Source organism: Vipera berus, assembly GCF_964194415.1.
Source record: "Vipera berus genome assembly, chromosome: 2".
NCBI lineage: Eukaryota > Metazoa > Chordata > Lepidosauria > Squamata > Viperidae > Vipera > Vipera berus.
Window position 1 is genome coordinate 106,302,694 of NC_138203.1, and position 12,232 is coordinate 106,314,925.

General features: G+C 36.7%; 1 protein-coding gene across 1 annotated transcript in view; it reads left to right on the plus strand.

Annotated features, from left to right (window-relative positions):
• The window catches only part of SPAG17 (sperm associated antigen 17), a gene marked incomplete at its 5' end in the record, with an annotated part of 120,744 nt that overhangs the window by 40,723 nt on the left and 67,789 nt on the right, over positions 1-12,232 (plus strand). Inside the window, 5 exons of the mRNA XM_081318920.1 lie at positions 722-841; positions 1,782-1,859; positions 4,345-4,394; positions 6,844-6,930; positions 10,595-10,749. Of these exons, the coding sequence (XP_081175046.1) occupies positions 722-841; positions 1,782-1,859; positions 4,345-4,394; positions 6,844-6,930; positions 10,595-10,749 (490 nt within the window). The remainder of the gene's footprint in view (positions 1-721; positions 842-1,781; positions 1,860-4,344; positions 4,395-6,843; positions 6,931-10,594; positions 10,750-12,232) is intronic.

Here is a 12,232-nt window from a genome sequence, read left to right on the forward strand (position 1 = left end):
TTTTCAATGAACCTATGTTGGCTACTGGTATAACCATCCTTGGCCCTCTTTTTTTTTCCCTAAGTGAAAGAAAATGGCTAGTAAGGGAGAGCTTTCAAGAGGGCTGCATTGACTACCAGAGAACACGGGGCTAATGAAAAATCCCCCCAAAGACAATAAAAAAGCAGTTTGCAAGACAATGGTGCAGAAAGATATTTGCTAGCTAAAGAGGCAATATTAGGCCTGGGAAACTAAGCTGAAAGAGGATTGAAAGGCAATGTGGGGCAGATTTTGGAGGATCTGAGTTTGAGTTGACACAATCAGGAAGCAGACAGAAATGATGGAGAAGATTACACTACTTTACAGGTGGAGGGATCATATTTTAATTGCTCCCCTGTAGTAAAATTTTAAAATTGTAAGTCAGCATAATGAAGATTTCAGAGTAGGAATGTTTTGCACTTTAGTGCAAAAAGCACAAAAGGCACAAGGCACAAAATCAGGGAAGGGAGCTACTTTCTGAGAATTTCTGCTTCCTCTTGGAACAGTAAATTGCTCTTGAGGATGGACATCAGTTTGAACCATGTCAAATTAACTTACAAAAAGGGACTTTAATCATAATAAAGCGTGGGATGGTGCCATTGAAGGATTTTTTTTTATTGAGCAAAGGCATTTATCTCTAGGAATAAAAATAGAATGATACGTTTAATGATCTTGATAATCATTTGTTAATTACTCATTGTAGAAGGCAGATCAGAAACTGCACCTACCATGGTAGATCAGAAAGAATCTGTTGGTTCTTTTTTGATGCAGCACATTAAAAGCTTTCATGAACTGCATGGGAAAAAAAGCTATACAAAAAGGAGTGAGCTGCAGATGTGTTGAAGTGAGCTACATTTCACAAGAGTTTATGCCGTTATAATGAAATTTGTTAGACAGAAAAGGTGTTACCAGACTCCTCCTGTTTTTTTTTTTGTTTCTGGTTGCTTCCCCCCCCCCCCCCAACATAGACTAACAGCATCTAGGATGGTTCAAGGAAACTTTGGCTGAGATATCCATTCAGCTGTGAAGCTCCTTTGGATGTTAATTAACATCAGCATAAGAATTGTGAGAATAAAAGCAGATGAACAACTTCGTATGTTTCTCTAAGCTTTTTGAATGAAATGCAAAATAAAATTAATCAATTACTATTCTTGTTGTTCCTGTGATTATCATTAAGATTCTTTTGGGGAGAGAGCTACAATAGGGCATATTGAAAAGAGTAGAATTTTTTCTGAGTAGACACATATAGGATAGCATTAGAAATGTGTTCATATTATCAGCTTGATAATAGTTTTAAATGGTAAATCAAAAGTAAAATTTACACTGAATAAATGTCAATTTACATGAAGTCTGAGATCATATTCATATTTTTCAGGGGTCATCCATTCTGATCTCTGCAGTACTCACATATGAAAGAGGCTCTACTTTTCCCAAACAAAGTTGTTTCCAGTTTCTAAGGGGAAGCTTTTCTGTACTGCTACTTTCAGGGCTGAAAGCTGAGGACCCAGATTGTTGGGGGCAATTAAGCTGACTTTGTAATAATGCCGCTTGGGGGTGTGTGAAATCCCTAATAAGCAGGCGTATACATAGAATGAAGTCTACTGCTAAGCTTGTAAGCCGCCCTGAGTCTTCGGAGAAGGGCGGGATATAAATGGAATTAAAATAAAATAAAAATAAAATAAAATTGGGAATGCAGGGGAACTCCTGTATGAATGTGTATTTAGAATTTACCTAATTGTCTTTTTTGTATTTCTTTTTCATAGAGCTAGACTCTGAGCACAATACATTTCAAAGTCAACTGGAGGAAAGTATCAAGAGACAATCCAAATCTTTCAGCTCAGGTATATGTTCCTTGGAAATACGTTCTTTTCCTTTTCCCTCTCTATTTTTTTTAATCCCATTTATATCCCGCCCTTCTCCGAAGACTCAGGGCGGCTTACAATCTAAAGCACAAATCAATGTGCTTAGCACATCTGGAATTCTCTCTGGAAACTTGCAGCACTAATAAGAGGTATCTGTTGATTCATGGATATTGTTTCCAAGACTTACTGCTGCATGAGTTTCTGACCATAGGATTCTTTTTTACTGCATTACTGCACACTTTATGCCTAGCCTTGGAATTGTGTGTATGTGTTCCTTCTCTCTCTCTCTCTCTCTCTCTCTCTCTCTCTCTCTCTTTCTCTCTCTCTCTCTCTCTCTCTCTCTCTCTCTCTCTGTGTGTGTGTGTGTGTGTGTGTGTGTGTTTGTGTGTGAGAGTGAGTCTCTAGCATGGTATGTGGGGATGCCAGTATGCCTCATTAACCCATCTCTTAGCAAATGCCAGGATTCCTACTTTCTCTGACTTTTTACATTAATTAAAAACAGGAAGCTAAGCCTGCTGCAAAACAGAATGCAAATGTCCAACCATGTCTTTATGTACAAAAATGACACTGGACTCTACAAGATTAAAAAAAATGTTCCCAGTAGCTCCATCCCAGCTCTTTGTAAACATGTCTGTTTTGCTCATGAAAAGGACAAAATTAAGTAGGGATAATTGTGGCATTCTTGTAAATTCCCATGGCAACTACTTTGTGAATGAGCTAGAGCCTATAGTTTGTCCTTAATATCCTGTGTATGCTCATCAACCCTAAAACGTTTTGGACCACTAGATTATTTGCTTATAAAGGAAAGGCCGCTTGTTCAAAACGATCCAGCCACTATTGGTGACATTGCTGCAGAGATGGAGAGAAGATGTACAACAATTATCTGAGCTCAGGTGTTTAGAACCCATTGCATCACTGACTGGAAGTGCCATAATATCTGTATGGGATGAGGTGGCTGGAGTTTTGTTTGGAAAGGATGAGCAATCTGTTGACTGTTCTTAGCTGTAGCTGTTTATATACCTTATTTTTTTACCTTACATAACATAGCATCCTAGCATTTTTTTACAAACCTATTCCATTTTCTGAGTTTAGAACACACCCTGAGGCCATTAGCTTATCATAGGTATACATATGCTATGATACATATGATATGGGTTGAATAGAAACAGATGGAATTTAGTATATTTTGGCTCTACTTTTTGTTCATTATATGAGTTCTGTTGCCAGTGTAAATAATTGTGTCTGGGACAGTTAAAAATTCAGATTGAAGCCATTCTTTTCTGGCTTCCCCTTTTTCAATATTGCCCATTCTCTAACGTAGCATTGTATGTTCTTATTAACTGCTAGGCATTCCCTCTACTTCAAAAATTATGACCACTAAAATTAGCATTGCTCTTGTCCTCTTAAATGGAAGGAATCCCTATCTTTTCCAAAGCACTGGCAAGGATTCTCTTTTAAGAGTTCTTTTAAAGATCAACTGATTTTCCATTATCTCTCTGCTGGACCATACGGTTAGCAGATGAAGAATTGCTTATTGTATATAAGATAATTTAGAGCTGGAAAACTATATTTCTGGGTTAATGGAATTTGATTCCTGAACTAGCCCTATTCTAACTTCTAAAATGACCAAGAGATGAAAGGAGATGGATGCATGAATAAATATCTCCATGAAAGAAGCTATAGACTGTTGATGTCTAAATTTGCCTTCACAAATCTGTGAGCAGTGATAACAGGGATACTGTGCTCCCATCTTCATATATTCAAAAGCCTGAATGTTGAGGAAGGCTTAAAAAAAGGTGATTCTGCCATAGAAGCCATGGATGTTAATATAGTTGCTATGGCCTGAAGTCTTCATGCATAAATATATTGCTCAAAAAAATAAAGGGAACACTTAAACAACACAATGTACTATATTTAATAGTAAGATGTCTTATTTTCTGTTCCCTTTATTTTTTTGAGCAGTATATATAAAAGCAGATACCAAGAGAAGAAGAAAAGACAAAGCTTTGAATATATGAATATAATTTTTGAAGATTGCATGTGGCATTCAGAGACCAGTCAATGTCGGGTATCCCAAATATGTCTGTCTGCCTACGCAGAGTTTATTGTATTTATACAGTTTTAACAAGCAGGAAATTACGCACAGCCAAAGCATTGTTTATTGGTGTACTCCCTAGTCAATCTTAGAGAATATCTGAACATCCCAAGCCAGGGCAGAGTCTTCCTTATCTAGCTGGTTCCTTGCAGTCCTTGGCAGTGCTAATTGGAATGAGCTCATAGACATGTGGATAACAGAATACTGGGGCAGGCAGTTTTCTGCGCAGGGTCCCTTCATATCCTTGACCTCCATCTCTACAATTGCATAGCACCCATTCTGTTCATTGAGCATTTAAGTAATGGGAACCAGATAACAGAATTTAACATTTCTAAATATTTTGTATATATCTTCAAATATATTCCACAGATTTGATTGCTGATGTTCATGAAAATGATCTGAACAATTCTGTAGATAAGGTAAGAACTGCTGAAATAAGAAGCAGAATGTATAAATACGTTCTAGTAACTGAGCATTCCTTGTTTTTAATTTTAAAAAATATACAATAGATTGAATCTCTTAAGAAGCTTGAAACACTTGATCTTGTAAAGATATGTGTGCTATATTCTAGCTGCATAAGTAGAACTGGAGCCTCTCATTTCATTGTTCTGTTCTGAAAAAATGATGCTGTTGACAGTTATCAAATATTTCATATTCCTATCTGTTATTCTGTATTGTTTGTGTATTTAAAGTTTTATTGTTTGCAGTGAAAAGGAAGTGAAAATGTATTTTCATATACTTAATATCTGAGATTGACGTGTGTGGGTTACACATCAGTACAGAACATCCATAATCTTTGTTTCATCTCATCGTATTTGCTGGTTTTCACAAAATAGGGATTTTTTTCAACAAGGAGTTGTGAATAACACAGATGACCACTTAAAGAACTCCAGTGTCCTTTTTTCAATCATCTCCACATTCTTTTCTAAACTAATAAGCTTTTCATGCTACTTTGAAGATTGACAAAGTGGTTGTCTAAAAATTTCTAACATTTTCCTCTGTTGCCATTTTTACAACTGAGCTTGCTCTTTAAGTGCTGCTATTTGTTTCATTGGTGGTAAAGGAGGAAGGGAAATAGGTTAAGCATTTTCTCTTTTCATAAATAGAGATCTAATATTACTATTACAATTATTTTCTGCATTAATAGCTCTGAGAGGTTGTCCTGAACATTCTCTAATTTTATCCCTATAGTAAATATGAGATAAATTGGGCTGAATGGTCCAAAATTGCCCAGTGTGTTGTGTAGTCAATTGTGAATTTGAACCCTGGTATAAATCCATTACTAGGATAACTAGAGTGAAGAAAGGAAAACAGAGGAAAAAGAGTACTTTTAGAACATGTTCTAATTTAAGAATGAGCATTAATAAAACCAATAACCCCCTAAAAATGCTATGCTGATCAAAAATGATATATATTCTTCCTTCAGGTTGCATGTAGTTTAGCACCTTAGGCATTATGACAGAATGGTACTACAGTAAGTGGCTGAATTGCTTCATCATGAAATAAATGACCTGAAATGTAATGGGTTTTAACATGAATTATCCTAAAGATTCCTAGTGAAGAAAAAAATGGAAAAAGCAAGTATGAGCTGAACTTCAAATTAGGTATTAATTATACCTGAGAGATTCTTCCAACCTCTCTGTGCATTAAGTTGGTTATGTGATTGTATTATAACTTGCTTTCTACAAAGAGGGTGTAAAAGCTGCTTTCTTAAAAAGAAAATGAACCTCTGATAAAAATCATTTAGCTTCCATATTGAGAATTACAATGAGAGAAAGAAAGATGTAGGTAGTCCTAAAATATATTTAATATAATCATACTATTTTGAAATTGCTTTAATGATTAAAAGCAAAATAGACGTCACATAAATACATGTAAATGTTATAATTCATTTTTCAAAGCATGGTGTACTGCAAGACTAATCCCAGGAGAAACAACATCAAATTGTTATTGAGATTAGCCTGTCTCTAAAGCTGAATTTAAGAAATTCACTTTCAGAGTTTCTTTCTACTTATGAAGGCCATATAAACTTTTGAATATATGTGTTCTTCTATTGTCTGTATATCCCCAATAGATCCACAAATGTTGGAAGTGAAGAGAGCACTATTGTAATTTCTAGACCAGGCGTGTCAAACTCAATTTCATTGAGGGCCGCATCAGCATTGCGGTTGCCCTCAGGGGGCCGGGTGGGTGTGGCCTACTGGGTGGGCGTGGCCTACTGGGTGGGTGTGGCCTACTGGGTGGGCGTGGCTAAAGTGCGTATGGCCTACTGGGTGGGCGTGGCCAGCTCTATATCGTTCGCATCAAGGGTGCCTATGGGGGCCTGGGCAGCAGTGGGACAGATCTGAGGGTCTCTGGCAGGAGGAGGGTCTCTGGGCCAGGGCCAAGACAGTGAGGGCCGTTCCCTCACTGTTTCCAGGATGGCTTCGCGGGCTGCATGAAACCACTTCGCGGGCCGGATCTGGCCCCCAGGCCTTGTGTTTGACATGTGTGTTCTAGACAGTATTGGTTGAGTGCTAACATTTTTAGAAAAGGCAGTGACATTTTCTATTTCTTCTTTTTTTAATAGCAACTTCATACACAGAATGAAGATATTGATATGTTAATGAAGAAAAGGGCCATTTTATAGAAAATAAGGTGTTGAATATGCAGATTTATTTATTTATCAGTCAATCAATCATATTTATTGGCTGCTCATCTTACCACAGATGTTAGATTTATATGATAGTGTAGAAATGTAGAGGCTTTACACTGATCAATTTAAAATGAATTAGATTCTAAAGCTAGAAAATAAACCACTGTGGATTATTTTTCACCTCCTTCCCAAAATTTATTAAATGAGCCAAATTTTATCTTTTCTTTCATAAGGTAATTTCAGCCATCCAAAAGACCCAGCAGCGGTGTTTGAATGACTGGAGTTTTGTTGAACATTTTCAACCACAACTCCTCTTCCAGGTAACTTTGAATTTTTGCCTCATTTAGAAAACATTCTTGCAGAGCACCTGCTTAACATGCATTTCTAGAAAATAAGTTTATATTTTCAACATTATACCAAAGGTTGAGATTAATCTGAGGACAATTACTCGAAAAGGTGTTCTCTGTGTAGCTATGGATATTCTAGGAGAAGTCATTTGTTATTCTAGAATATTTCAAGATTATGGATCAAAATAAACCATGGTCAGCCTGACAAATGGCTTTCTTCAGAAGTGATAGATGAAGTGCAACTTCACTCACCCTGTTTGATTTCTCAGTAGTTTTTAATAGTATTGACTGCAGTGCCCTCCTAGATAGTTTAATTGTATTAGAGTTGGGACCATACATATATTTGTATGTGTGTGTATGGAACTGAGGACTTTGCCTGTTTTGAACACATATGAACTTTGTTAGAAAGGTCTAGTACATAATGTACAAGTTCTCCGAGATTCTTCAAGGTCATCAAAGATTTGATTGCTAAATTATCTTTCCTGATAGCTTAGGTACTATGATAGCTTAGCTAGTATGAGTCACATACTGGTAACTTTACATTCTGTTTGAATGCTCTATGTGAATATTCAAGTACAGGAAGTGGTAATCAGGATGTTGAGTGGGACACTTTGCTGTCTGCGTGTTACAAAAACACTGCCATTGAATCAGTTTTGCTCTTAACATACTAATAGGTCATCTTTCCCATTACAGACCAGCCTATTACCAAAATAACCCATCCATATATGCCCACCTGTGTTATGTTGAAAATTGCAGATGACCTTGACAGCAGCGAGAATAGCATTTGTCCAATACTGGAAAAATGAAAACCTACCAACTGAGGAGATTTTAACCAAGAAAATTTTAGAATGTGCAGAAATGGACAGATTAACTTTAAAGAGTAAAGAGAAAGAGGACTCAATTTTTTTTAAAACATGGGATAATTTTTACCAATGGTTAGGAAAACGAACTAGCGAGAAGTGAATGTGATATGTTTATTTTGAATATATATTAGTAAGGAGAATGATATGTATTGACTAATTGATACCGTATATGATTATCGTTTAGCATGTTTATTATAGCTATTTACTGTTATATTAATTAGTGTTAATCAAACATATATACCCAGACAATAGTCTGTTTGCTAAAGCTTGAAAATGTTATTGGGGGCCAACCCCAATGTTGTTCCCAACCCTGTTCCTATCCTAATTCCAATCCTAACCCCATCCCAAATCCTGATCCTTACCCTGGTTATATCCTCTTCCTAACCCTATAAAATTCAATAAAAACTCTTATAAAAAGAAAAAAGAAAATTGCTGATAACCATGTTGTGCTTACTCTCCATTGGGCCTTCTCAGTGGTGATCCTGAAATTTATATGTCGTCTGTCCTTACAATCAGGTTGAAAAAGTATACCCCAATGAAATTTTTGACTTTTTAAACGTATTTCAGTGTACAGATATTTAATCTTCATTTCAATAATATTGATAAAGGATATATACTAATGACAATATGCACCATTTACATTATATTGTGTAATTTAAGTAAACATAAATGAAAATTTCACATGTGGAAAAGCTGTAAATTTATCAAATATATAAAATTAGAATCAGGTGTACCAGAGGAGGGACACATGAATAGAACACTGTTAGAGAGGATCTGGGAGATACCTGTCCTACTGAAACTTCAGACATTTAGTTTCATTTCTCTTGTGTCATTGAAGGGTGTAATATCATCATGTCTAAATTGGAAGAGCTCTCAGAGACTTACAAAAAGAAAAATAGAAATGCATGTTAGTCTGGGAAGGGGTTTGAAAAAAATCACCAAACATTTGGACATCAATCATTCTACTATCTAGAAGATTATCTGTAAGTGGAGAAGATTTCAAGCAACTGCCAATGTACCCAGGTCAGGTTGTCCCAGCAAGTTCAACCCCAGAGCAAAATGTAATATACTGAAAAAAGTCTTTAGGAATCCCAGTCACATAACCTACAGCTAGCTCTCTCCACTATTGATATAAAAGTGTATGAGTCTACTATTAGAAAGACCCTGCCCAAATTAGATCTATGTGGACTTTAGATCTATGTGAGAGGTATGCCAGGCTAAAATCTTTGCTGTCTAGACAGAACATCGGCAAGACTCAAGTTTGCTCATGAATACCTGGGCAAAAACCAGGACTTAGGTAACAATGTGCTCTGGACCGATAAGGCAAAGATATTTTGCTAAGTACCAGAAGATAAATTTGACAAAACCCAAGGACAGCATTTCACCAGAAGACCCTGATACCAACCATAAAGCATGGTGGTGGAAATGCTGTGGTTTGGGCCTACTTTGCTGCATCAGGACCTGGACAGCTTGCCACCATGAAATCCACTATGAATTCTTCATTGTACCAGACAGTCCTTGAAGGTAATATGAAGTAATCTGTCAGAGCATTGAAGTTCAGCCCAAAGTGGACCTTGAAGTATAACAATGACCTAAACATTCTAGTAAAGAAATAGCTAAAACAAGAATTTGGTATTTTGGAATGGCTATCTTAGAGCTTCGTTCTAAATCCCTATTAGATGCTACGGAGCTGTGCATGCGAGAAATCCCACAAATATTGTACATCTGAAAAAATTCTGCATGGAGGAATGGGAAAAATATTGCTTTCAGTCAGTATCAGAGAATGGTAGACAATTATAAGAAATGCCTCCTTGAGGTCATTTCTATCAAAGTGGTCAATGCCAGGTATTAGAGCAAGGGGGTATTTACTTTTTCCACAGAAGGAAATGGCATATCTGTTAATTGTTTGTTGAATAAGGGATTGTAGAATTCATTTTATCCATTTACATCATGTCAATGCTGCTAACATCGGATGTTCTTGCTTTGACAACAAATGGAAATGCAGCCATTTTCTCTATTGCTTTTAGAATTAGTTGCTGCTGGGAGGGGGAATAGGGATGAGAGTCCAGCTAGTCATAACAATAATAACTCAGCCATGGGAAACCAAGGACATTGGGCCCAGAGCTGATTGTGTTTTGGCGGGCTGGAAAGCTGGGGAGAAACCCGTGCTTCAAGCTAATAGGGGAATGTGATTTATGACTGTTTATTGGAGGAGGGAATTGCACTTTGTTACTTTGCATCCAGGGGAGGGGAATTTAGTTTCTAGTTTCAACTATGTAGTGCTGATACTTTGTTTCTCGAATAAAAAATTCTTTAAGGTAAACAATGCCTCGAAGTTCTTTTGAAGAGTTTCATCTGTCAGAACCATGACACATCACCTTTATCTTCATACTGTTTGAATAAAGATAAAATATTCAAATATTCACATCTTAAGAAAAAAAAGCTTTACATGGGATTAACTTATTTTTTCACTTGACTGTATCTTTACTCATTTACTTTTCTTATTTTAAATATTATGTCTTGCCTTAGTTTTTTTCTTTTCCTCACTTTTTCAAATTGAATGTTATTTTTATATTGTTCGCTATTTTATACAATCATTTATATTTCGACTATACGTTGTAAAACATTTCACAATTTCTATTATTGGTATCTTATCAGTTGCCTATAAATCAGTTGGCACAAATAAATGTACCCATTGTCTTTTCTTCTGCATCACCTCTACAGATAATCTCTTAATGAAAAGAGATTTGTATTAATTCTTCTCTTGTTAACAGGTCCTTCACAATGCAACTCAGAATTATAGGTGCATTGATTCCTATTATCATACTCAAGATAACTCTTTGCTGATAGTCCTTCATAATCCCATAAACCAACATCGTCAATTCCAGGAGTTGTGGAACATTTCACTGCATTCTGATGTTGGGTTCAGGTAAAATGGATTTCAAATACTATCCTATTATCATGTGGAAAGGGAGTGAATTATAACTGAATAATAATTCATTGATGATGAATGACTGGTGCTACTTCATCATCATTGTTGGTAAATTATTTGTACAGTTTAATAGTTAGCAAAAGAAAACTGATTTTATATAACAATAATCATTTCCCAATAGGTAACATCCAATGAGATTTAACCATCATATTTTTGAATTTCAAAAAAAAGGTGAAGTAGGTAACAATATATTTTTAAAAATTTCACACTTGTGCCAGACATTTTGAATAACACAAAGGAAATTATCAAAAGTTTTTTTAAAATAGTAATTATCTTAAAGATTATAATTACAACAGTAAAAAGGGATGGCAGTAGCGCATCCATTCTTGCTCTCCTTGAACTCTCTGTTTTAGGTACCATTGACCATGGTATCCATTTGGGCCGGCTGCAGGGTTTGGGACTGAGTGGTGCAGAATTACTCACCACCTTTCTCAAAGGCCAGTCCCATTTGGTGTCAAAAAGGGGCAAGAGGTCCAGCCCATGGCTACCACTTGTGGGATGCCACAAAGCTTGGTACTCTGTCCACTCCTTTTTAACATCTACATGAAACCACTGAGTGAGATCATCTGACATCATGGGATGTGATATCATCAGTATACTGATTTAAGACGGCTGTACATTTCCATCTCCCTGATCCAAGTGATGCTATAGCTGCCCTTTTTCAGTGCTGTAGGCTGTAGGTATCTGGATGGGGGACAACAGGCTTCATCTGAACCTTGGCAAGATGGAGTAGCTGTGTGCAAAGGATCTCAGATCCAGTTGTTTATCATCTTTACTTGTGGATGGTGTTGCACTACCCCAGACAGACCCACTGCGCAACCTGGAAGTTGTTCTGGAATTTGTGACTCCTGCTCAAAGAGCAGTGATAGTCATGACTAGGCCTTTGTGCAACTTCATGGGTCACGCTCTTATCTGGATCATGAGACCCTATGCCTGTTCATTGATGGCCTAGTCATCTCTTGGTTGGATTATTGCAACAAGTTCTACATGGGGCTATCCTTGAAGAGTATTTGGAGGCTATAGCTGGTGCAGAATGCAGCAGCGTACACAGTTCTGGGAGGCCTAGGCTGGCACATAATACTGCTGTTCTGCAAGGTGCATTGGTTATCATTTTGCTTCCAGATCCAATTCAAGGCATTGGTTATTATCTTTAAAACTGTAAATTTATTTATTTATTTATTTTATTGGATTTGTATACCGCCCTATTCCCGTAGGACTCAGGGCGGTTTACAGGGCAGTTAAAACCATGAAATACAAAAAATTAAAATCAATTAAAACAATTAAATTAAATTCAAGCCCCAAGAGTAAATCTAAAACCCAGTTAAATTAACAACCCCATGGCATGGTTCCAAGGTATCTGAGGAATTGCCTCCTCTGATTGGGACTAGCCTGCCCCCTCGTGCCAGCAAAAGAGGCCTGC